The 27,118-nt window shown below is 37.3% G+C and overlaps 2 protein-coding genes, 1 long non-coding RNA gene and 1 pseudogene across 19 annotated transcripts in view; 1 reads left to right on the top strand and 3 right to left on the bottom strand.

The window, feature by feature from the left end:
- The window catches only part of LOC122841486, a 53,249-nt gene extending 37,358 nt beyond the window's left edge, over positions 1–15,891 (bottom strand). For 2 of the 4 annotated variants that reach the window (XR_006372394.1, XR_006372393.1), the window contains exons 1-2: positions 15,057–15,888; positions 14,601–14,667 (exon numbers count right to left, since the gene is read on the bottom strand). This is a non-coding gene — a long non-coding RNA (uncharacterized LOC122841486). Of the gene's footprint in view, positions 1–14,600; positions 14,668–15,046 lie in introns of all 4 variants that reach the window. The other 2 variants (XR_006372395.1, XR_006372396.1) reach the window with 2 other exon arrangements.
- The window catches only part of fitm1l (fat storage inducing transmembrane protein 1, like), a 95,192-nt gene extending 75,951 nt beyond the window's left edge, over positions 1–19,241 (bottom strand). Inside the window, exons 1-2 of one of the 2 annotated variants that reach the window (XM_044134798.1) lie at positions 19,179–19,241; positions 18,014–18,172 (exon numbers count right to left, since the gene is read on the bottom strand). In XM_044134798.1, coding sequence (XP_043990733.1) covers positions 18,014–18,172; positions 19,179–19,187 — 168 coding nt within the window. In that variant the 5' untranslated portion in view covers positions 19,188–19,241. Of the gene's footprint in view, positions 1–15,909; positions 16,011–18,013; positions 18,173–19,178 lie in introns of those variants that run through there. The other variant, XM_044134801.1, reaches the window with a different exon arrangement.
- Positions 1,324–13,195, top strand: LOC122841483 (annotated as a pseudogene).
- Positions 19,242–20,098: 857 nt separating the features above from the next.
- map4l (microtubule associated protein 4 like) overlaps positions 20,099–27,118 on the bottom strand; it is a 79,171-nt gene continuing 72,151 nt past the window's right edge. For all 13 annotated transcript variants that reach the window (XM_044135515.1, XM_044135519.1, XM_044135507.1 and 10 more), the window contains one exon: positions 20,099–26,328. In XM_044135515.1, the coding sequence (XP_043991450.1) occupies positions 26,324–26,328 (5 nt within the window). In that variant the 3' untranslated portion in view covers positions 20,099–26,323. The remainder of the gene's footprint in view (positions 26,329–27,118) is intronic.

Raw genomic sequence — 27,118 nt, 5'->3', positions numbered from 1 at the left:
ATGGGACAGTATTGTCTCTGAGGATGTCTATTGTAGACTTAACTACAAGTAGTGTTGAGTGATATTAAAGAGACTTCACAACTGTGACCTTGTCCTTGTCTTGTGTCTTTGCAGACGACAGCTGCAGCTCTTTGTTCTCCATCTCTATTTTACAACCAATCACTGAAGAGACTATTATTGAATCTAAGATCTGAAAAAGTCTGAAGCTCCACAAGTTGTGCTGCTCTACTTTGTGTTGTCTCTTTCAACTTGCAGATAGAAAGATAATATCCCAATGTCCATGCATCCTCCTGGCCTTTAGTTAGAGATGGGTGTTCAAGTAACAAATGAATATCCTTCCAGGCACAAAAATTCAGAAAAACCTAAACAAGACATACATTTAAATTAATAAACTACTTTGCCATTCATTATTATTTAGAAAATACCTTAAAAATAACACACACAATTCACTAAAGGAGAGACAAAATGCTTCAGCAGTCAGAGTTTGCTTCCCCACCTCCTGCCTCTCTCTTTCTTTCTTTGTCATGTCCACTCTGGCATACACGTCTTTTGTTCAAGGTGAGAGCAACAAATAGCAGCACTGGGTTCAACCCAGTTTGGAGAATGCTTTTGTGACGAGCAAACTGGATGCCATTTCTCTGATATTCATACCCATATTTGGTTGACTTCCAACCTTTATTAATGGAGAGAAAGCCAGAAGGGAGTCACTGGTTCCTTCATTCTCTTGACAGGGTTGACAATAAGAGGTAAGAACATTCACTCAAGTAATAATCTGCTTTGTTGTGGCTGGCAAGCAGCACAGTAGGTTAGACTTAAAAATAATTTAAAATTTCAAATGTCTGTGATTAATGTCTGTAAGCAGAACTAATCTCTTATTGTTTTACAAACATACCGTTTCCACTTTTTCAGAATTGTGATGTTTTTTGTTCTGTCTTTTATTTGTGGAGCAGCAAGATTTCACATATCCAGGGGGACTGAAATAAAGCTGAGGTAAAATCAATTAATTTTAGTGACTAATCTAACACTAAGAGTAAAATCAATATAAGGCTATACTTATATGGAGATATTCTTTGAATGCCCACATATTGCTAAATTTACAATTAAAGGGAAAAAAATGATGGGTTTTTAAAAGTTATGGTAATTACTAAAAATGTTGGTAAAACAGAGTTGGCCACTGATCTGTATATTTTATTAATTATTTTCTAAATAGATTTAAATATTTCTGGGGTCCAAGCATTTTTGTTGATTTCTTTTCTTGATTCACAAATGGATAATTGTAAAAGCATTTTAAATAGTAGATGCTAATGGGTTTTTTTCGTAAAGGTTGAAACATGGGTGATGCCGTGGCAGAATTTGCTGCTTCTTATCTAAGGAAATCGGATAAGGAGCGTCTGGAGGCCCAGACTCCCCTTTGACATGAAGAGAGAGTGCTTAGTGCCTGACCCAGAAGTTGAGTAAAAGCAACCGTCCAAAGTCGTGATGGTGACAAAGTCACTGTTGATACAGAATTTGGAAAGGCAAGTGAATTTATATTCAGTGCTAAAATGTGTAAAATCAATAATCCATAGAGGTGTTTGATTCTTAGTTTTAACATTTTTTATCTTGTTTATCTTTTTACTATGGACTTACATTTCTGGAATAAAGATATCATGATGCTGATGATTCAGTTTAGATGTAAAACAAAGTTTTTGTTGTTTTCTTTTACAGACTGTCACAGTGAAGGAGTGTGATGTACATCCTCAGAACCCGCCAAAGTTTGATAAAATTGAGGACATGGCAATGTTCACCTTCCTCCATGAGCCAGCTGTGCTGTTTAACCTCAAAGAGCTGCTACGCAGCATGGATGATCTATGTAATAAAGCTAAACTTAAATGTACAAACTAACATTGCAGTGAAATGCAGTCTATATGCTCAATAAGACAATTACGGCATTATCTTTTGTTGTTGTTACCTGTTAACCTGCAGACCTACTCTGGGCTGTTCTGTGTGACTGTCAACCCCTACAAGTGGCTGCCAGTCTACAACAAAGAGGTGGTTGTTGCCTACAGAGGAAAGAAGAGGAGTGAAGCTCCTCCTCACATCTTCTCCATCTCTGACAATGCCTACCAGTACATGCTGGCAGGTACAGAAACCCCTTATTTTGTTCACACATCCCTTATGATGCTCTAATTTTGACTTGATTGCTAAAATTTCTTGTTGACAGATCGAGAAAACCAGTCAATCCTCATTACGTGAGTCAGACTGCAACCGTATATTTCTTTAGTGGTACTAAGTTGTAGATCTTGGCAGAAAACTTTTCTTATATCTTTTACACAGCGGAGAATCTGGAGCTGGAAAGACTGTGAACACCAAGCGTGTCATTCAGTACTTTGCCAGCATTGCTGCTGCACCAGGAGTTGGGAAGAAAGATGCTGCAAGTGAAAAGAAGGTTTGTTTTAAATTTCTTGTTTTAAATCCCTGAAAAAATATAAAGCTTTTACTCAGTTTATATAAAGTGGATATTGTGGTTTTGTTCGATTTCATCAGGGTACCCTGGAGGATCAAATCATTCAGGCTAATCCTGCTCTGGAGGCTTTTGGCAATGCCAAGACCATCAGGAATGACAACTCCTCCAGATTTGTAAGTGACTGTGGATCTTGAATTAGTCATTTCTGAGATAAAGTCAAGAAATTCAATAACTCTTTTTCTTTTAGGGTAAATTCATCAGAATCCACTTTGACAATAGAGGAAAGCTTGCCTCTGCTGACATTGAAACTTGTACGTACCTTGACTACATACTTCAAGGCAGTGATGGCCCATTTCTGCTGAGAATAATAGGTTGTTTTCCCACCAGATCTTCTGGAAAAGTCACGTGTCACCTACCAGCTCAAAGCTGAGAGGGATTACCACATTTTCTACCAGATCCTGTCTCAGGCAAAGCCTGAACTTCTGGGTAATTGTGTGAACTTTGCTCAAACTGATTTCTGTATCTGTATTTTTAAACACTCTTACCTAAAAAAAACATTTTACTATTAAGGTATTTTCTAAATTTCTAGAGATGCTACTCATCACCAACAACCCCTATGATTACGCATTCATCTCCCAAGGAGAGACAACAGTAGCTTCCATCAATGACTCTGAAGAGCTGATGGCTACTGATGTGAGCTGACTTTTTAAAATATTAGCAGAAATAGCATACAGAAAAAAAATGATGAAAACTAACTGGATATCAAAATGTTACGTGTGATTAGGATGCCTTTGATGTGCTGGGCTTCACTCACGAAGAGAAGAACAGCATTTATAAAATGACTGGTGCCATCATGCACTTTGGAAACATGAGGTTTAAGCAAAAGCAGAGAGAAGAGCAGGCAGAAGCAGATGGAACTGAAGGTAACTATCATAGTATATTTGCATTATGGATAACTAGATTTAAAATGTTCAAAACAAATAAATATTAACACCACAAGAGGGAACTAAAATTACATCATCTTAACTTCTTCAGTCAAGTCACTACAAAAATAAATTTAAGTTCAAGTCTCTTTGTTCAACAGTCCTTTTGATCTGGTAAAATCAAATTTAGTTGGATAAAATTTCTATTCAAAAGCAATATACTATTACTCAATGGATCTGTGTTTTTCTATACACATAATAATGTTTATACTTCACTAGATGCTGACAAAGTCGCATATCTGATGGGCCTGAACTCTGCTGACCTCATCAAAGGTCTCTGTCACCCAAGGGTCAAGGTGGGGAATGAGTGGGTCACCAAGGGACAAAATGTTGCCCAGGTAAATACAAAGAACTTTGAATGTATTTAGGTTTACATGCAATTTATCATTAGGTTTTAACAGTGTTCTACATCATTTCCTTGTTAAGGTGCACTATTCTATTGGTGCACTTTCTAAGTCTGTTTATGAGAAGATGTTCCTGTGGATGGTGGTGAGAATTAATCAGTCTCTTGACACCAAGCAGCCTCAGTACTTCATTGGAGTGCTGGACATTGCTGGGTTTGAGATCTTTGATGTAAGTTATCTTATTTGCAAATAGTAAACAGATCTATAAAAGTAATCTAAATGAAACAACAAAGATATGTTTTCTTTTTTAGTTCAACACTTTTGAGCAGCTGTGCATCAACTTCACCAATGAAAAACTGCAACAGTTTTTCAACCACCACATGTTTGTGCTGGAGCAGGAAGAGTACAAGAAAGAAGGAATTGAATGGACTTTCATTGACTTTGGTATGGATCTGCAGGCCTGCATCGACCTGATTGAAAAGGTGATTTTTATTTTCAGTGAGATTCTTCATAAATTCCCATGTTTGTTCTGGTGAAATTTTGACTTTGGTATTTCTTTTCTACTTAGCCCATGGGTATCATGTCCATCCTCGAAGAGGAGTGCATGTTTCCCAAAGCCTCTGATACTACATTTAAAGCTAAGCTTTATGACAATCATCTGGGAAAATCAAACAACTTCCAGAAGCCAAGAGTTGTCAAAGGCAAACCAGAGGCACATTTCTCCCTGGTTCACTATGCTGGAACTGTTGACTATAATATCAACAACTGGCTGGTGAAGAACAAGGATCCTCTGAATGAGACAGTTGTTGGTCTTTTCCAGAAATCAACGGTTAAGCTTTTGGGTATACTTTTTGCTGGGTATGCTGGAGCTGAATCAGGTATGCGGGGACACAATATAAAGCATTTATTGCTACCACAACATCACTAACTCCTTACATTGCTATTCTAATGACAAAACTGATTATTTGTATGTATCTCAAGAATCTGGTGGGAAGAGCAAAGGAGGCAGCAAAAAGAAAGGTTCATCTTTCCAAACTGTTTCTGCTCTACACAGGGTAAGATTATTTAAATTAATATTGCAGTGTACTCACAAAAACTTTATAAATATATACAGAAGGATTATCCCTGGCTTGTTTTAAATTGTATTCACTTTTAGTAGTATTAATCAGATATTCTCTCCAACCATCAACCAAAAATTGATAACCATCGTGTATATTCTGTTTTATTTTGTTGTCATACATTTCCACAGAAAAATTTTATTTTATAGGCATGTGTAAATTACTATGTACACATTTCTATCTTGATGCTAACATTCTGGTAATGATTTTAACACCAGTTAATGCTGTTTACCCATTTTCAAGTTCAAAGGTACACTGCTTATTTATCAGTTTATCTGGTTAAACTGATAAAAGAAATGCAACCACAAACATTTAAATTCTAATGACTTCTAGTCTTTTCTCCCTCAATTTTAGAAATGGGAATTAAAGGCACATGTGGTTTCAACATTATATCCCAGACAAAACCCTAACAATAAGTCTTGTGGGAGTAATCTCTTAAGTCTTAAGACACTTTACTTGCAATATTTTTAGCACATTTGTTTGTTATATAAGTTTTACTTCTATTATTTAACTGTTTGTATATATTTCCACCTTCTTATACGTTGTTTGGCTGTTACATTTCCTGTTATCTTTGATTCTATTCTATTCAATCAATCAATCAATCTTTATTCCAGACACAAAAGAGGTCCATATTAAACACAAATGATAAATAAAAAGAAAAACAGACAAACACAGAATAATATGACAGTCACTGAGTCACAAATAAATGATGACGCCAATGTTTCCACAATCTTGAGAAAAATCTCACTGTACTAAAAACAGGGTTCACTAAAATTACTATTATATTATTGTATGACACAGATAATCTACACATACATTTATACATGAGATTCCTGAGTGCAGCTGCACATGTGGGAACAGCGGTATGTACAAACATGTGGCTAGCACTGCTCCATCTAGGCACTTTAAGTAGGAGCCTCAGGCCATCATTGTATGCCACATAAAGTTTGTGCAGGCTACTTTTTTTATATCTTCGCCATAGATGGGCTGTGTAAAATGAAGTGCAAAAAGCTTTAAAAAGAGCTACCTTCACAGAGGATGAACACATACCAAACTTTCTGATCAAAATATTAGCCTGAGCATATATCATGCAATACTGCCTACAAATGTCACGATCATCAAATAGGTCATCAGTTATGTAATGTCCCAGATATTTAATTTCATTGCGTATATTGAGGACAATGCCAGATAAAGAGAAGTCAGGGGTTATCAGATGCTTATCTGCTCTACTTCTAACAATCATGACATTGCTTTTCTTAGCGTTGAAATCACATCCATATTGGGAACAGACCCTTAGTAATTGTTGAAGGCCAGCACTATATGGGCATAAGACTACCAAATCATCCGCATAGATTATGTGATTGATTATGCGGTCACCAACTACACAGCCTGTTTTACAACAATTCAGGCGCCTTGATAGTTCATCCATATAAATGTTAAAAAGGTAAGGGGACAATATACTTCCCTGCCTTACTCCATTACCAACATTAAACGAGTCAGACAATGAGTTACCCCATTTGACATACATTAGTTGATGGCCATACCAATAGACCATTATTCTAATTAGATATTTGGGTACACCTCTGTTTATTGTTTCATAAAACAAGTGGATTCACTTTTCATTCTTGCATTTACATATGAAAAATAAGTATTCAACTTTGTTGTCTATGGAAAATTCAGGAGAACCTGAATAAGTTGATGACCAACCTGAGGTCTACCCACCCTCACTTTGTACGATGCATCATCCCCAATGAGACCAAGACTCCTGGGGCCATGGAGAACCCTCTGGTGATGCACCAGCTGCGCTGTAACGGTGTCCTGGAAGGCATAAGGATCTGTAGGAAAGGCTTCCCTAACAGGATCCTCTATGGAGACTTCAAGCAGAGGTTTGTTGTTTTTAATGGAGAGAAATTAAAAATCTAATTCAAAAGATTTGATGCTGACACATTGTTGTTTTGTTGGAGATATCGCATTTTAAACCCCAATGCAATTCCTGAGGGTCAATTTATTGACAACAAAAAAGCTGCTGAGAAATTGTTGGGGTCTTTGGATATAGACCACAACCAGTACAAACTTGGGCACACCAAAGTAGGTCAAATATTAACAGAATATGAAGTCTATGCATTGCTTAGATCAGTGATTAAACCCTTGTTGTATCTATTAAAAGGTGTTTTTCAAAGCTGGACTTCTGGGTCAGCTAGAAGAGATGCGAGATGAACGGCTGGCATTAATTATCACTGGCATCCAAGCTCGTTCACGAGGTCTTCTGGCTCGAGTTGAATTCCAAAAGATTGTTGAACGAAGGTTAATTATCCCAATAATAATAATAATAATAATAATAATAATAATAATAAAGGAAACATTGCTACAGACACAATTCAACTTAAAAATTACAATTTCCAATGCACACAGGGATGCACTACTTGTGATTCAGTGGAACATCCGTGCCTTCATGGGGGTCAAGAATTGGCCCTGGATGAAGTTGTACTTCAAGATCAAACCTCTGTTGAAATCAGCTGAGACTGAGAAGGAGATGGCCAACATGAAGGAGGAGTTTACCAAACTCAAGGAGGCTTATGCAAAATCAGAAGCCCGAAGGAAGGAACTAGAGGAGAAAATGGTCTCTCTTCTCCAAGAGAAGAACGACCTGCAGCTCCAAGTCCAAACTGTATGTTGAAACTGTGATTTTAATGGCTGAACATAATTTATGATAACCATTCCGTAAAACATATTCAATTCTTTTGATAAAAGGAGCAAGATAATCTGTCTGATGCTGAGGAACGATGTGAAGGTCTGATCAAGAGTAAGATTCAACTGGAAGCAAAAATCAAGGAGTTGACAGAAAGACTGGAGGACGAGGAGGAGATGAATGCTGAACTGACTGCAAAGAAGAGGAAGCTGGAGGATGAATGCTCTGAGTTAAAGAAGGACATTGACGACTTGGAGCTAACTCTGGCAAAGGTGGAGAAAGAGAAACACGCTACAGAGAATAAGGTACCACCAAGACCAACCATTACACCAAAACACAGCATGCTGTCAAATATCATTGGTTCACACTGAAAACCTTTTGGCCTCTAGGTCAAGAACCTGACAGAGGAGATGGCTGCTTTGGACGAAATCATCGCCAAGCTCACAAAGGAGAAAAAAGCTTTACAGGAAGCTCATCAACAAACCCTGGATGACCTGCAGAGTGAGGAAGACAAAGTCAACATTCTGACCAAGGCCAAGACAAAGCTGGAGCAGCAAGTGGACGATGTAAGATCTAAAACATAACAACTAAATCCTGTATTATGTTTATTTGACTACACATGATTATTTGCCTGTCTCTCTGCAGCTTGAAGGATCCTTAGAACAAGAAAAGAAAATACGAATGGACCTTGAGAGAGCCAAACGAAAGCTTGAGGGAGACTTAAAGTTGGCTCAAGAAAGTATCATGGACTTAGAAAATGACAAGCAGCAACTTGCAGAGAGGCTGAAAAAGAAGCCCATATCAAAAACACTAGCTACTTTCTAAGTAGGCATCATTTTATACATTGTACCGTTTATCATCCATAGGAAAGATTTTGAAATAAGCCAACTCAATGGAAAAATAGAGGATGAACAAGCAATGAGTGCTCAGCTCCAGAAGAAACTGAAGGAGCTGCAGGTGAAACTTCTCACCAGACAAAATATTAACAAGAAGAACTGCATGTTTTAAAAGCAAATGCAACATTCATCCTTTTGTTCTAGGCCCGCATTGAAGAGCTGGAGGAAGAGCTTGAAGCAGAACAGCTGCTCGAGCCAAGGTGGAGAAGCAGAGAGCAGACTGGCTAGAGAGTTAGAGGAGATCAGTGAGAGACTGGAGGAGGCTGGAGGAGCCACAGCCCAGATTGAGATGAACAAGAAGAGGGAGGCCGAGCTCCAGAAACTCCAGAGACCTCAAGAGGCCACCCTGCACCATGAAGCCACCACTGCCACTTTCAGGAAGAAACAAGCCGACAGTGTTGCTGACCTGGGAGAACAGATCGACAACCTGCAGAGAGTCAAGCAGAAGCTGGAGAAGGAGAAGAGTGAGCTTAGACTGGAGCTGGATGATGTTGTGTCCAATATGGAGCAGATTGTTAAGGCCAAGGTAAATTAAATATTAAGGTTATGTATGAAGATTTTCTTGCTGTTGGCTTATTGAGTAAAATCTTGTAAGGGTGATGATTATTGATACTCGTATTTACTTTCTTTCAGAACAATTTGGAGAAAATGTGTCGGTCTCTTGAGGATCAGATGAATGAATATAAAACCAAATCAGAAGAGGGACAGCGTACCATCTATGACTTCACCATGCAGAAAGCTAAGCTTCAAACTGAAAATGGTATAAACATGCACTTTAAACCTCTTGAATTGCATATTTAAACTTCATCAATTTAAAACCTAATTTTTAAATTCATTCTCAGGTGAACTTATAAGGCAGCTTGAGGAAAAGGATTCCTTAGTGTCTCAACTCACCAGAGGAAAGCAGTCCTACATACAACAAATTGAAGACCTCAAAAGGCAACTGGAAGAGGAAATCAAGGCAAGTGGGAACCAAGAGACTCCATAAAAATAAAGATGATTTATTGACAATGACTATGTCTTTTGTATGCTTTCTTTTCAGGCCAAGAATGCATTAGCCCATGCGGTGCAGTCTGCTCGCCATGACTGTGACCTCCTCAGGGAGCAGTACGAGGAGGAGCAGGAGGCCAAGGCTGAACTTCAGCGCAGCATGTCCAAGGCCAACTCTGAGGTGGCTCAGTGGAGAACCAAGTACGAAACTGATGCCATCCAGAGAACCGAGGAACTGGAGGAAGCCAAGTGAGTACAGCACATTTGAATTTCAGTGTCTGTAAAAGTTTGAAAGCAGCCAATCCCAATCCTGGATTCTTCAATAATCCAGGAAGAAGCTGGCTCAGCGTCTGCAGGAGGCCGAGGAGGCAGTTGAAGCAGTGAACGCTAAATGCTCCTCTCTGGAGAAGACCAAACACAGGCTGCAGAATGAAATCGAAGATCTCATGGTGGATGTAGAGAGGTCTAATGCTGCTGCTGCTCTGGACAAGAGGCAAAGGAACTTTGACAAGGTTGAAAAATACAGAGACAGCAGTATGAACTTACCACACCTAAAGAGAAAATACTTACATCTCCATCATTTTTTTAGGTCTTGTCTGAGTGGAAACAGAAGTATGAAGAGTCTCAGTCAGAGTTGGAGAGTTCTCAGAAAGAAGCCAGATCTCTGAGCACCGAACTCTTCAAACTTAAAAACTCTTATGAAGAGTCTCGAACATCTGGAGACCATGAAGAGGGAGAACAAGAACTTACAAGGTTGGTTATTCATCAATAAAACATCAGACAAATTAATTACAAAGCAGAATTAATATATTGTCTCAATTACATTTTAGAGGAAATATCTGACCTCACTGAGCAAATTGGTGAGGGAGGAAAGAATATTCATGAGCTTGAGAAGATACGGAAGCAGCTGGAACAAGAAAAGACTGAGATACAGACCGCTCTTGAGGAAGCAGAGGTAAAGTGCAGAGCAAAACATTTACTAGAATTAAAATATTGTAGTGTTTGGTATTTGGTAAAATAATTATTTCATACAACTCATCCTGTTTCTATAGGCCTCACTGGAGCATGAGGAAGGAAAGATTCTCAGAGTCCAGCTTGAGTTGAACCAAATAAAATCGGACTTTGAGCGAAAGCTGGCTGAGAAAGATGAAGAGATGGAACAAGTAAAGCGAAACCAACAGCGGATGGTGGATACTCTCCAGAGCTCCCTTGAGTCTGAAACTCGCAGCAGGAATGAAGCCCTTCGTCTGAAAAAGAAGATGGAGGGAGACCTCAATGAGATGGAGATCCAGCTTAGCCAAGCCAACAGGCAGGCAGCTGAGGCCCAGAAACAACTCAAGTCTGTTCATGCACATCTTAAGGTCTGCATTACAGTTGTAGTTTTTTGTGAATTCAATAATCCAGATTGTTGGGGTTTAAAGAAACTGCAATCAAACAATTTACAAGATTAGATTCCAATGATATTTTATTTTGCCAAGATCTACAAAATAATTTTAGCGCTCTGAAGTAGTTCTAACTTATTTCTCCTAATTTTGGTCTGAAAAGCAACATTACTTGGTTAGGCAAAGTCATATTAACTTCTAGCGATTTCAATCTTCACATTCTATGCTCTTACCCATAAATGTTATTCATCAATTTTCCTTACAATAAATATCACTATTTCAGGATGCCCAGCTCAAACTTGATGATGCTCTGCGAGCCAATGATGACATGAAGGAAAACATTGCCATTGTTGAAAGACGCAACAACTTGCTTCAGGCTGAAGTAGAGGAACTGAGAGGCGCTTTAGAGCAAACCGAACGAAGCCGCAAACTTGCTGAGCAAGAGCTTCTTGATGTTAGTGAGCGGGTGCAGCTACTGCACTCACAGGTGAGACAATTTTAAGAAATTTCTTCACAAGTTGTATAAATATTACTGAAGAATTCTAAAAGGTTTCAATTTACATGTGAACAGAACACCAGCTTGATAAACCAGAAGAAGAAGCTGGAGGGTGATATTGCTCAGCTTCAATCTGAAGTGGAGGAGGCTGTGCAGGAGTGCAGAAATGCTGAAGAGAAGGCCAAGAAGGCCATCACTGATGCTGCCATGATGGCAGAGGAGCTGAAGAAAGAGCAGGACACCAGCGCTCACCTGGAGCGCATGAAGAAGAACATGGAGCAGACCATCAAAGATCTGCAGCACCGTCTGGATGAAGCTGAACAGATCGCCATGAAGGGAGGCAAGAAGCAGATCCAGAAGCTTGAGGCCAGGGTGAGAGTAATTTCAGAAATCTCTTGATGAAGAAATCACAACTAAATCATCTCTCTGGTACAATATTTGACATCCTGGATTCATATAATTTCCTCATAAACACCATTTTTAAAAATTTTGTAATAGATCAAAGAACTGGAAAATGAAGTGGAAACTGAACAAAGAAGGTCCAGTGACTCCATCAAGGGAATTCGCAAATATGAGCGACGCATCAAAGAGCTGACATATCAGGTGTGGGAAAATTTTTTTTTTTTCTTTTTTAAGAAATGTTAGAACAATCAGACAATATATGGAAATAACCTCACTAAAACTGTCCACAGCTATCTTAAGATTGTGCCCATCTTTATGCTACACCAAAATATGAATTGGCACATTGAAGTTAGTCAAACAAAATGCCAAAAATAGCTTTCAAATCCACCAAAAAATTTCCAGACATTCACAATTAATCACAAGGAGTCACCAAGACATCTCATGAAATTACTTGATCACTTATTTCTTGCTTGTATTTCTAAGTTGACCAACTGAGATATGACCTAAAGACACTCTAACATTTTATTTAACATTTATTTAAAAAAACAAAAATGTTTCTCTTATTTATTTCAGACAGAGGAAGATCGTAAGAATCTGTCCCGTCTGCAAGATCTGGTGGACAAACTACAGCTAAAGGTCAAATCCTACAAGAAAGCTGCGGAGGAGGCAGTAAGTACTTCAGTTTCATAAATCACCACAATCTGTAATTAATGCTTCATAACTTGAAGTAGATAACAGGCAAGAGACAGGATCTAGACTTGATGCAATTACATTTCACCCGGAACAAGAGTATATCAATAAATTTGCAAAGTTGTAATAACTTCAATTAAAGTTGATTAAAAAACACATTTGTGATGATTACCTTAAAAGCGCGTGACACTTATCAGAATATGTCACTTTGCTAAACAGGAGGAACAGGCCAACAATAATCTCACCAAGTTCCGCAAGATTCAACATGAGCTTGATGAAGCTGAGGAGAGAGCTGATATCGCAGAGTCTCAGGTCAACAAGCTACGTGCCAAGAGCCGCGATGTGGGGTCAAAGGTTAGTTCAAGTTAGAATTTGTTAATATTTTAGTGATGTGTTGAGGTTAAAATACTCAAAGATTCAGTGCAAAACTATTATATACAGATGATTAAATGAGACTTAAAATAGTAGCAAGAACTTTTCTCAACAAAATCTTGTAAGTATAGAGGCAATAGGTTTGAGTAAACCATGTCTAAGACTGAAGCATGCCTTGCAATGTTGCGAACATTTAACAAGTAAAAAAGGAATCAGATAAAATAGCTATGTACCTATTTGAATATATTTATCTCTCTTTTTTCAGAAAGGGCACGATGAAGAGTAAAGGAGATGGAATGAATCCCTACTTCTGAGGCACTTCTTATCTTACTGGTGTCTCCCTATGCATGTAGTTTGTTCAGTAGAATAAAATGAATCTCCACCTCAAAGTGGGCCACGACTGTTTCTTGATCCTCCACTTTCAAGTACCAAATTACAAAAAACTAAATGACAAAGGCATCTCTTTTGCCATTGTTAAATTCATATATTATACACATTTTATTTATGACTGAATTGGTTCATAGGGTTTAATACATTATTTTACAGTTTCACAGTGTAGCCTAATTCCTATTTTCTACTTGCATTGTACTATGATTTTTTATTATTTTCTTAGTTTTAACTAAATATAGAAACTCAAGTCCCTGACATGGTAGTAACGGGGCACCATTATATTCCAACATCAGTTATACTCCAGTTAGTGGGTAATCTACTGTATCATCTGAGGAAGCAACAAGAATATATCCTTTTCTAATGACATTTGAACCTACCTATAAATTAGCTAATATTCTACAATATCAAAAACATTATAAATTCAGTACTCTCCATATTTATTCACAACCTTGTAAGAACAAATTATTTTATTGCAGACACCTAATCTTTCATGGAAAATTTAATGAAAATTCAACCCATAATATGACGACTGTCATTCAGTGAGGAAAAATAAATCATGCGGAAACTAGGTTTTTGGACTGTCAAGATTACTGACACCCATATCACATTTATAAAATAAATAGTGAAGTGTTTTCACTGGTGCTTTCGCTTTTATAATTGACTAATGTTCAGTATTTTATTAGAAGTTCGCAACTTCCTGTTTCTGTGGGGAATAATTGTGTAGTAACACAGAAGTAATTTACTCCTTGCCACTCAAAAAGGAAAAGACAAGAGAACATCCCTTTGAAATAAATGTTGATCTTCACTGGACAAACAATGGCAATAGGAGAATAACTAGTTTTCTAAAGTAGCCCATGTCCACAGCCAGTACAGAAATTAAAAAGTTTAAAACAATTTAAGCTTTAACCAAATAATTATTTTCAAGGACCCAGATTTATCTCACTACCAATATTCCTATCCGCTTAACAAAACAATGAAGAGGATTTTAAAGGCTGTAAGAAAATGTCTCCAAATGTCAAGCCAAGTGATAACTAATCAACACTGACAAAGCAATGGGATGGATGACTTGGTTTTGGTTCCTATGACCCTTTGCATTATCTCAGAAAAATAGAGGGATTTAGGTGGTTTTGTTGTTGCACCATATTACTACATACATCCAGGCATGCCGATTGTTACATAAAAAGATTAAATGCAGTACAATAGCAAAACTAAATGATGGACCCACTAACTCCATGAGGATAAACAAAAAGTTAAGACATTCTAGAAGACATATTTTTATTAAACATCAAAGCTTTACTACTTGAGGTCCTCCAGTTGAACAAATTGTAGAAATCAGCTTTACTGAATTTTTACCAAATGTGAATATGCTCCAAGTATGATCCCCAGTAACTAATGACGTTACCTGTTAGTGGGTTGCTGGTGTGAAGGATGTCCCAGTCCTCTGATGCATGCTGCTTCATGGCATCAGTCTTTGATGTTTCAATCGAAAAATGCATAAAAATAAGAGAATTAGACTTTGTAGCTCTTCAAACCGTCCACATAGTAAATTATTGCTTTTAACATTTAATCAAAAGATTTAAAAAGTATTACATTCTTAAACAACCTAGATAATATCTGTGAAATGCATAGATTCTTACCTAGAAACATATCATGCATTTTGACTATTTCTTTAAGCTCTTAAACATCTATTTTCCTTTAACTGTAACCCATTCTCAACTTAGGAGATGTAGAATTACAAACATCAGTTTAACTAGGATACAACAAAAACGGAGATTGGTTTAACAAGCATATGATACTTAGACATTTCACAAATTAAGAAATCTAAAATGTACATCAATCGAGCCCTACCTTTACTCACATTTATTTCTGAAGCAACGTTGAGTCCCAAGCACCAAGGTACTTCTTCAATCTTTAGTAGATTTCAAACCTGAGCTTATGCAGTGATGCTGCAGTCACAGACAACTTTATTACTGAAGTGGAGTCAAGGAGATGGGCAAGACAGCAGAAGGGCATATGGAGGCAGGGAAACATATTCAACACCTCCTCAAGTAACCATCAGAACATAACAAGCATTCTAACAATAGAAACTTCATCTGAAACCACAGTTGTCATAGACTGCAAAATTAAGAGACAAGGTGCTTCACATCTCCCCTTGTGATCAGAGAAGTCAGAGATACAAGGACTCTGGACAGCTGGGAATGGGGACCTTTCATGGAGGACAGTCTGCTATGTTAAGGCTGGGAATAGATTAGAGTCAAGTAGTTCAGAAGTTTACATTGAGGCAAAGATGTAGTGTGCATTATGGATATGTTGGGGAAGCAAGCACAAAAAAACACTTGCTAGGCCCAGCATGGATCACTGATAGTGTTGGCACATCAGAAGCCTAGCAGCAGTCTAGTGGTAAGATTTTTAAATAAACGTGTTTGGCTAAGGTCACAATTTTAAATAGTTAGATGAAACAAAGTTTTTTTCTGTAGAATAATACAGTATCTTGAGTGAAATAAAAATCTATTTTCAATCAAGCCAAACTACTAGTCAGCTAGTACACCCACTTAGATCTGTACAGTTGGCTCACCGTATTTATCTTTTTGTCCCCCAGTTCTGATCTAATTAATTTAAGATTTGTGGTATGATACATCAAAAAGGTTAATAAATTCAATGCTTAAAACTCAGTATCTCTAAGATGCAGTAAAGTTAGTAATTTGACTCACCCGCCAATGGAGCTCAGACACGCTTGAAGGTTTCCACAGAAATGTTTGGGTTACCTCGCATTTGGGTTACCTTTTTAGCTTCAGCATTTCGTTTCCTTTCTCTGCAGATTTTGAGGCATGTCCAGACAGAGACATTAAAATCAGGCCATTCTCTTCATGTCCCGTTTTTAAAAAACTAAATATAAAGTTAGCTTTTACAATTTGCTTGTATATATCTACATCCACCTAAAATGTATCCTTTCTTCTTTTATTTTCATAAAATACTTCATCTTCTGCTATTAAAAAAAATCTACAATCCATTAGCTTACCATCATCAGTGTGTGAATGGAAATGACAAGATTTCACTGTAAAGTTTCTCTGAGAACCCTTTGACAGATGAAAAGCACTATACAAATCTGATGTCATTACTAAATTTTCTGAAACATCTTGAGTAGAGAAACAGGAGTTTTTGTTTCGAAGAACAAACACACGCAGTAAAGGAGGTCGTTGTGAAAGTAGGAAAAATTCACGGAAACTTGCTTTATCAAACTGTCATGTTTAGGTGCACTTTATACATAGTGAATCTGACTCCCTTTTCACCAGGATATGTTTGACACAAACTAGGAAATACCCAGTTCCCAATCTTAAGATCAAACAAGGTTTTAATAAGTTCTAAAAATAACTTGTAAAATTTTGTGTTATGCCAATCCTATATTGAGATGCCAGACAAATTGTTGGAGTGACCAGAGTTTTCTCAGGCTGTATGGAACATGCAGTACTGATAAGTACAATATGACACCAGCTTTCAATTTATAAACTTACAACCCATGCACAAGATATATATCAGTAAGGCTACTCCAAACCCACTAACATTCATCCTATGGATAACAGGAAGGACAACTTTCAAGTGGAGGAGCATCATTACCCACAAGTGAACGGCTGTGTTTTCATCCAGATTTATAGCAACTTTTGTAAATCTAATGGACCTCCTAATCTTTGAACAATAACACTCTATCAGCAATATCCTCGCAACAAAAGGAAAGCAATTTACTTTTACTGTGACTTGTTTGATATTGTTTGACAAGCCAGATAGTAAGACTGGGCAAGTTGCTTCCTGTAACGACAAATATACTACAGAGCTATAACATCATCCTTGTATATGATGTTGTTGCTTGACATTTTGTCCTGGTTTATGTCTCCAGTTCTCAATCCTAAATTCCAGCCCACAAAGATTTAAAAAAGCACATGACTTGTCATAGATTTTTACAAACATATATAATCAAATATAATTTAGTCAAAAAAAGTTTGCACTAAATGAATCAAGTAGAATCAGTTTAGACCAAATGAATATGACCTTTGGATGTAGAAATATTGCCATAACACTATTACAACTATTAGGTTCATGGAATCAATAAGTATTTTCTTTTGAATACTCTCTCCCTCAGAGACTATTTAGACCCAAAGTCAGTACAAGGTGCATTACGCAGTGTTACTGATAAACCCCAGAAACAGTTGTATATTTAATTACATGGTGTATGGTGTAAGGGTTTAGAAAGAAAAACCAGCATAAAATGGGAAAATGTATAGGTAAATATTAGTAACTCTTACTTCTGACTGCCACTTTGATTTTGATTTCTTTTAATGACAGTAGGACTCTAAAGTCTCAAGCGTTTAGGGGTAGGAGTTTATAAGTTCTCACTTCTTCCTACTCCATTTTGAGCATGATATGTTAACTGAAACTAAAAATCTGTATTTTCTCTTCTTTCTTATGCACTTCTTGTTACTGTGCACTATTTTATTTTTATATTTGTATCATGTTCGAATAAATTTCATTTCATTTCATTTCAATTATGGAACATTAATTAACAATTAGTTAAATTCCAAATGCCACACCTGTGGTAACTCCAAATTGTGGAAACAGTCAGAAACAACTGACTGTACTTAAAATAAAAACCATTACTAGGTAAAAATACAACTATGACAAAAGTGTTGTCAGTACAGTAGCTCCTTATTAAATGGATAAAATCTAAAACCCCTCTAAATAAACTAGATTTTATGTCATTTCAATGTTTATCCTTTGAGACTTTTTTGAATGACTGCATCTTGTCTATTCCTTAACCCTCACCTGTTGCTGCTTATCTGAATACAGGAACACTTTGTCCCTCTGCTGTGCGTCAGACGCTGACCCTCGACTGTCAGCTGAAACATCAGTGCTCGGAAGGCAGCCAGCAAGAATTTCACAGGTTATCTTTGAGCCCAAGGTTGCACTGCCATGCCATCCAGCCTTCAGGAGCAAGGGTAGAAGAAAGGGCACATCTCACTTTTGGGACCATTTCAACTTGCTGTTAATACATGGTGAAAAATTGGGTTACTATCACTATTTGCCAAGAAGATTTACATTGTAGTCTCATTGTCTGCAGGCAGTGTTTTATTTCACTGTAATACAAATACAGTGTATCATGGCCATATCCATGATGCACCAAATTCCAGTGTTTTGTTTTGACCAAAGTTTCTTATACAGGGAGAAACTTAAACATGCTAACAAATAGTTTGTCATTTGTTAGTATGTTATAAATATGCTAAGAAAAATATTTTCAAATTGGTTAAATTTTAAAACACAAACCGTTTCAAAGCATGTATCCTTTTTTTCCCTAGTTGTGGAGCTGGAGCAATTCCAGTGCGATCCAGTTGCATAAAAAGTGCTGAATTGTTAATTGAAGTGTTACAAATGAGATTAAGGCTTCACGAATCACAAAATTGGTTTTAAATATTCTATTAGCTGAGAATAATCTAGCTCACGTTTGAAGAGTCTATGTGTAGCTTTTTAACTAGAATAGATGAAATATGTAGAAGGTAGTGGAAAAATTAGGTGGACTCGCCCTTAAGCCATTCCCCGAATCGGAAGCTGCAATCGGAAACCAACTTCAGCTTTGTGTCAAAAGTGTTGTAGCTAAGTGTGCGGAGCATCACGTTTTAGCACGAAAAACACTGAGAGTCAATTTTCCCCCTGTTTGTATGAATGTATCTGGTGAAAAACAGCAGCTACAAGTTCACTTTAGAAGTTTTGACTAAATTTCTTGACGTTAAAATACACTATAGTTTTATTGTACAAGCTAGTAACGGTAAATACTTGACGCGCGAGCTGGCTAACGCCTCCCTTTGAATCATATTAAGTAAAACTATTCGGCCGTCACTCCAACCACTACATCGTTAGCTCAAAATGTATCTGCAGCTGAATAAGTACAGCTGTAAGTGTAGTGTCTACAACAATCCCCAAAATTCAGACCTACCATATGCATCCACCTTCACATCCCCTAGTTCCATTTCTGACCGAAAGATGGCGTAGTTTCCCCAACACACCTTCATCTCATCAGCTCCTTCACTAGTTTTCACCAAAGCGCCTCTTTGCCGATTAAAAATGTGATACAAAGTTATTACTGTGAATGTAAGGATTCTGTTGGGTAAGTATTTTATTGTAGTAGTGGTGTTTATCTAAAACACCGAGAAATAATTTTAAAAAGCCTGACAAATGTCTTGTATAAAGAGAAAATCCTAAATTAAAAATCAGTAACTTTACTTATGGTAGAAACATTTAGCAGTATCATACCTTGTCATCTCAAAATGTGATGTTTTACCTGAGTATAAAACTAAACTAACTAAATGCATAATAACTTTTGCCATCAGGCTTTATAGAATCTTGTCAGATTTGTTTTGTTTGTTTTAGAAAGTCCAAAGCAGCTCTAAAGGATGGACACTTCTCTTATAAACTTTAACTGAATTGGAATCTGCTTGTACAGGTACAACATTACTGAAAAATTTACTCACAGTGAAACATCATGAAAACATATAGATCAGAATATTACATCAGACCAATCAAAACATTTTAAGTACAGAAATGTGGATTGAATAAAAAGTATGTCTAATGTCACTAACTGACTTAATCTGACAAATAAACTTAATCAGATATTCTAATGAATTGATTCGTGTATGGTCATGATGATTTGATCATATATTTTTATTATGAATTCTTGCTTACAAAAAACTAAATTTAATTTAAACAGTTCAAGTGTTTAAATTAAATTCCTTAGTGTTTAAAAACACTAACAATTTTTATGCCCTTACGCCTTCACTACATGTCTAGATGTTATTAATGCACATTCGTCTTTAAAACCCAGTTTGTCACAAAATAATGAAGCAACAACACTGAGTTTTCTTGCCCATCTTTTTTATTTTATGATTAATATTCACATCACTGGTTAACAATTAAACACAATGAACATCTCTTTCATACCAAATATTCAGAATTGAAGGGGGAGATGAGTGCTATCTAATGGGACGGATGTTTCTAACAACCAACTGTTGGTTTGTTGTCTCCTGCATGCTCTTGCAACGGTGTTGTGCTCTAAACAATAATACAGCACACACTACAGAGTGTCCACTCAGCAGTACTGAAAGGAAGGCTCCTTTGTCTGCTGTTGAAGAGTATTTAGTCTATGGTTGGTTTTTAAGGGTGAGCAGGGGACCGGAGCACTGCTTTTAGTGTGACGTGAAACCTCTGCTTTTGATGTTTAATCAGATTTTTGGTTTTACTGAGCAGCCAGCCAGTGGTTGCTGTGAGTGGAAAAAAAGATAAAGCAATCCGCTTCTTTTTCAGTACTGGAAGTGTTGACAAACCTCTGTAGGACTGACAGGTTGGGGCTCCAGGTACATACCTACCAACACACTACGTATTCAGTTATACTAAATGTTCATTTCACCTTAAATTTTTGTTTAACATGGACTTTAGCTTTAGATTTCTTCATAATTCTGTTGACGGTGATGAAACAGTTTGGTCCAAGACTTGCCCTAACTCAGTCCTGTGTTGGTAGTTATGTCACTGTCTTCGTTCAGGGGAGGTCTAATACAGGACATGAGTCCATACTACATGCCAAAACACAAAGTTTGGTTTTCATTACTCTCACTCTGTTGTGGTAGACATCAGACAGATCAGGCCAGTACGCGTCGGTGCATTTCATACCGATTACGTCACTACTTCCTGAAACCAGTAAATAGTGTCGTCGTGTTTAATCGATCTTCTGAAAACAGAACAGAGACAACCTCACACATGAATTCAGATGTGTTGAACACATTTTAAAAAACATTCTTGAAACTTCATCAGCCCTTTTCTTGGAGAAAAAAGGCAGACTCTGAAAAAGGGGAAAAAAAGTAAATTTCCTTACTTATGCTTTCACCCTTACGATAACACTTGTATTGAGCTAAGCTGTTGCAGGTTTATGTGAACAGGTATGTTCAACTGGCAACATCCACAACATCCTGTTAAAACTTAAGATTTTTTATTTTTTTCATTTTTCTGTTGTTTTTAACTTTAATTAAATACTTCTGGGGTGATAAAAACACAGTGTTGATTATGTACAAGGGACAGTGTGAGATACTAGTGGAAGGGTGTTGTTAAAAGGCTACTTGGAACCATTATGAGTTGATATTAGAGTGAATCTGGTTAGTACCTTTTGTCCAAGCTGCAAAGCAACATTAACTCCTTCCCATATCCCCTTTTACTAAATAATGCTGTACTAAATAATAAGTAACGCAATTCTATTAAATCTTTATAATCTTGGCAGATTTAATGTCCATTACTGATCACCTCAACTGTAGATTTTGGCAATAATAACATCAGTTTGAAAGCTGTACATTACAAATAAGTATTATGTAGAATTAGATATTTAGAGGCCTGGTGCAGTAAATATGTAGAGATTATTTATTTAATAAAAGATAATATGACCAAAACACTCCTGCTTTTGAAAAATATTGATTTTATATTTCCATTTCCCTTGATTTGACCAAGTCATTTATTGAACAATTTCCAGTCAAAACAAAGTTATTGTAAATAAGGAAGAAAATGTTTGAATTTGGTAGAGACTTAGTAACCAGGCTAAGTTGTATTAGCTTGTAAGTTAATAACAATGTATTTCTTACATTTTCCACTTTCAAACATTATAGCAACATGTTAATTAAAAGTGATTGCAGTACTCTGTTCATAAAAGGCTTTAGATGCCAAACATTAAATTTTAATTAAATTAAAATTAAATGCATATTGACTGTACCTTTTAAATCAGTTATGTTGTGCTAATACATTAATTTTTTTAAAAAAACATTTTTTTATTTTTCCATTACAAACAAACCAAACTGAGCCCAAGTGTTGTTGCACAACTTTTTGAACATGTCTGTCAGTATGGCAGCACATGGAAAACTTAGTATTTACAGTGTGTATGCATGTAAATAAAGTTTGAAATCTGCTATCTTCTGCTAATAATGTACATTTTGTTAACCCATCTTGTTGTTATGTCTATCCTAATGTAAACTATATTAAAGAAAGGTGGCACAAAGTTCATTGAGCCTTTTGAGCAGAAGATAAAAAACTATGAGATTCCCTTCAGTAAATGTGACCTTGCAGCTTGACCAGAATGTAAATCCCAGAGAATGTCAACAAGAATATCATCAGGGCAGCCTGGAGAGCTCAGTGTTTGACTATCAAACCCAGCAGCACAACACCAATAACCCAAGTTCCACTAAAATCCACCAAACAGCAGCTCATCCCATCATATGGCGGCGCACGCTTACAATGAGCTACTGAGACACAAGACTACAACTTTCTCCTATTCCTCTATACACAGTCCAGCACCTACATCTATCAAAGTGCTTTGATATTCTGCCTGCAAAGAAAAAAACAAAGCAAAGCAAAACAAAACAAAACAAAAACAAAAGAAAGGTTCACATTATTATTATTACTATTATTTTCACATATGTTCCACGCATGTGTCATGTGACGTGTGTTGCTTTCAGGCAACTCGAGGGATTTGTTTGGAAGGAACGATACGATAATAAATACGCCTATATGTTGTTCTTAAGTTTTCTAGACTTAACTGTTGACTATTTGATCACTTGCTCTTTGATCACCGTAAGTTTCACTAAACTACCAAGACGGTTTTGTTCCCAGAAGCACAGACGTACGGCACACAGCTGACAAGGTTTTACCAATATACAGTAAAGCAACTTGAGTACAGTTATATCACTTGAGTGCATCAAGAAATGAACAAGACTGTGTTCAAAGTGCACAAAACCTTTTTTTTCCCCTGTAAAGGTCCCTTACTATGGGACCTTTACATGAGCCATGTGGTGCTGATAATACTTAGTGTTCCAGACACAATAACAGAGCGCTAGCTTAAATAAGTACAGCATAGGGGAATCTGGTGAGGGATGTTTGCCAGTTAGCTTTTTGTAAAGTCACAGAGCCAGACTATCAGTGTTCAAGAGGCTAAGCAGCGCTCTCTACAGGATGAATGCAGTAGTAACACTTCACACATCTGACAACTACAGTACGCCACAGAGATGTCGCAATCCCTCGATGTATTCATAAAGAGACCATTCCAACCTTGAAATCACTGTGAGCAGGAAGGACACAGCCTACTCATGTTCGATTTGTGACGCGTAGCACATTTCGGAAATGTTTTGGCCTAAATCAAAGCCACCTCACAGTGTTGAGGGGAGCCTGCACTAGAAATAATGTACAGCAATTTACTTTAAGAGAATATGTTTAAAACAACCCAGCCAGCTGCTCCAAAAAGGATCAATGTATATGTATAATAAATGTGGCAATGTGAACAAAACTGCTTTTAGCCTCTCCCTAGTTTTAAAATGAGAACTATTTTAGAAAGAAAACTTCAAATATACGAGCTGTTTGTTCTGGGATCTGCTTAACTAAAATACTGCTGCATTTTAGATCTGGGCAGTTCCTGCTGTCCAGCGTTGCATGATTTAAGAACATTCTGTATATTTAAACGGCATCCAACATAAATCAAACATGCTACACACACAAAAAAAATAAAATAAAATGTAACAAAAAACTTTTTTTTGTCATCTATTTACAATACAAATGTCAGGGTAAAATATGTGCTAAGAAGAGCAGCAGAAAACTTGAAGCCTAACGATCTGCTCCTCCGACTCTCACCATAAGCGGTAGGATTTCATTGTGTACAGGAGAACCCTTAAATGACCATAAAGTTTTAAACATGAATGCTATATTATTATTCCCCATGAATGGTAACTCTTCCTATAGATCAACTGTCTCCTATCTCTGAACTTCTGCTCACTTCAGCCGTTCTCTGTCCTCTTTCTGTCTTTGTGTCACGTGAATGCACAGGTGACAAGAAGCCTTCATTTATAATGTTACTGTATTGCTGTCAGAAAGCTGGAGAAAGACACGGGAAGAGGAAAGAGATACAGAGACGCTGCAACATGGGAAGCCAGTGTGGAAAATATGCAACAATGACAATGAAACAAATCATTGTTTCAACAATATTAGCATGTTAGTGTGAACTACCCAACCACAAAGTGGTGGCTTTTAGTGTGTGACTGTTCGGTGCTCAGGCACACCGATGTGTATGTGTGTGAACTTATCCTATAGATATATATGCGAGTGTGTTAGTGGTCCATTGCCTACAGTGAGGGCTTTTAGCCCTCAGATCTGGTGATGTAGGAGCAGCTTTTCTCTAATGATTGTAGACCAGACACGTCTCAGAGTAGCAGGGGTTGCAGAAGTGCAGGAAAGTGTGGTGGACTATAAAAAGGTTAGCGTAGTGAGTAGAAAGGCAGAAAAATGTGTTGAACAGAGTAATAAATATGTCTGAATGTCTGGAAGTGCTAAAATGAGTCTGGCGATGGAAATCTGCTTTTCTTTTTTTTTTTCCTTTTCTACTGGACCGAACAAAACCAATCTCAATTAAATGTTTAATATGGTGAAAAACTGTTAACTAAGGATTGCTGCATCTTCATAAGCATTATATCCAGACTGTTTAACACTCACATTTGTGTACAACTTGGCACAAGCATTATTCTAAATATTGCGTATTTGCGGTTAACATATGCTTGTGATAGCCACTGGAACAGCTTCTGATCTTTGTTTTCTAGATCATAACATCAATTCTGCCAGGTCATTTTCCATAACCAGATGATAGATACTGTCTGCAATAACTGTTAAAGGAAGTACACAGTGTGCCAGTTCCTTTATGTTTGTTGATTTAAAAGGGAGCAACGTAAGGTAACAAACAAAAGGGACTAGGTCTTCCTGTTACAATCCTAACTTACAACAGTATAATCAATTTAAAGCCAAGACCACTCAGAGAAGCTTCACACATTCTCCATCCTTCCTCTTTTAACATTACTTTGAGGTAATCACATTTTCTAATATCTCTAACTGAAAGAGCGAGTTTGAAAGCTTGAAAGGATAAAACACGGCAACTATGAATACATATGTTCGGCCTTACTGTTATCTGCTTGAAAAGTATCACTCTCTCGCAACCTGGATAACACATCTTGGCATGCCATAGAAAATATAGATTCCCTTTAAAGAGCTTCCCACATCCCTCTGACTACAATTTTAAACATCTCACTAGTGAAAATAGCTAACTTTAAGTTTTCTTCTCTTAGTAAAAAGATTGACACTGAAGAAAGTTGTTAAATATGGTATGCTCACGAAAACGATCAGTTCTTTTAATTTCCAACTTATCGTGGACAATCAAGATGAAAAACAGGTTGATTCAGGTCATAAGCTGGTTTCTTGGTGCTTCTCTCATCCTAATGTGCCGCCTGCGTCTGACAAAAATACACTATATAAGCTTTTGAACTTTATTTTGAACATTTTTAAGTCGACTACAACTCCTTTGTACTCTGCAACCACTTCTGCCAAGTCTATCAGGAGAATTTTAATACGGAGTTGAAAACATTACTGCAGTTATTTTTTTCACTGAATAAACCATATTAACCATATCATAATGAGTGTGGTTAAATAGTGTGAGCTGTTGCATACCAATAAGAATGACTAGATGAGACGTAGTGACATCTGACGGACTGAACTGGAAGTGAAGTACAGTTCTACTGACACGGTTAGAACATCAGTGGAGTTTTGGAAGGTGAAGGCTTTTCAACGAGATCCGAGAAAAGGGTTTCATCAGCACTGAGACTCAGGTTGAACAATATTTGAAGTAGGTGACTCTGCTTAGGGGTATTTTCTCTGTCTGGGTTGTTAGATTTTGTGAACGGGTAAAACTTAAACTATATCTGTGGTTACGAGATATTAAGCTGGTGGAACCCCACAAAGAGCTGTGTAGACAAACAACAAGAGGTCTTCTTTGTAGGTTACGGGGCAAAATGTCAGCTCGGGTGCTTTTCAGAGGTCAAAGATCAGGGTCGGTAGGAGGACACTGGCAGGCGGACCTCAGAGAAACACTGAGAGGCAGTCGGTTGATTCGTTGCTGCAGTGGGTGAGGTGAAGGGCGGGGCCAGAGGGAAGTGACTGTGCCGTGGTAATTTTGTTGGTCAGTTGATTGGCAGGACAGTGAGCGTCATGCATGTCCCACCACTATCTGGAGCTCCCAGGGACTCAGTCTGTAGAAAAACAAAAACAACAGACTCAGGAAACACAAGAAACACAGAATCTGGAGAGATGATGAAACGGCAACGACGAGCTTAAAAAATCCTGGATAGATGGTCTGTAGAGAATAGTTTGCTGCTGTTTAGTGGAGTTTCATTGGAATGGCAGGCCAAAAAGTTAAATTTTTTATGGTATTGGGGTCAGTAGAAGGGCACTGGCAGGCGAAGTCCTGCCTCTCGGCCAGGACTCACTTGAAAACAGGGTTTTAATCTCAGTGGGATTGTCCTGGTAAAATAAAGGTTGAATAAAGAAAAATAATGCTGCAGCCATAAATCAAATAAGCTAAGTCTGATACCAGCATGAGGTAGAAGATCTCAGTCTGGTGGCCTGTTGCAGGAAGGAAGAGTAATTTATCTACAAAGACCTATTTATATTTACTCTGAAGGTCTCCTCATAATTTCATTTGCTGGCTATTTTTTATCACTGCAGAAGAGCACTGCACTGTTAAAAAAAAAACACATAAAAAATACACTCTGGGATTTAATATGCTTTAAAACCAAGACAGTTTTTCAAATTGCTCACATTTGGTTTCTGAATTGCAGACAACCAAAACCACTCCTCACTGGTTCCAAGATAGGAAGCAATATCTGACCGACTTGGAGGAGTTCTCTAAACTAGTGTAATGCTCATTTCTGGTACCTAACCTCCAGGACAAAAAGTTCACCTATTCTCAATGGCAATAATATTTTCCAGCTCTAGTTTAGATCAAACCAAATTTATATGCCGGAACACGCCAGTTAAAGC

The sequence above is a fragment of the Gambusia affinis genome, linkage group LG12 (assembly GCF_019740435.1).
Source record: "Gambusia affinis linkage group LG12, SWU_Gaff_1.0, whole genome shotgun sequence".
Taxonomy (NCBI): Eukaryota; Metazoa; Chordata; class Actinopteri; order Cyprinodontiformes; family Poeciliidae; genus Gambusia; species Gambusia affinis.
This window is presented reverse-complemented; position numbering and strand designations above follow the sequence as displayed.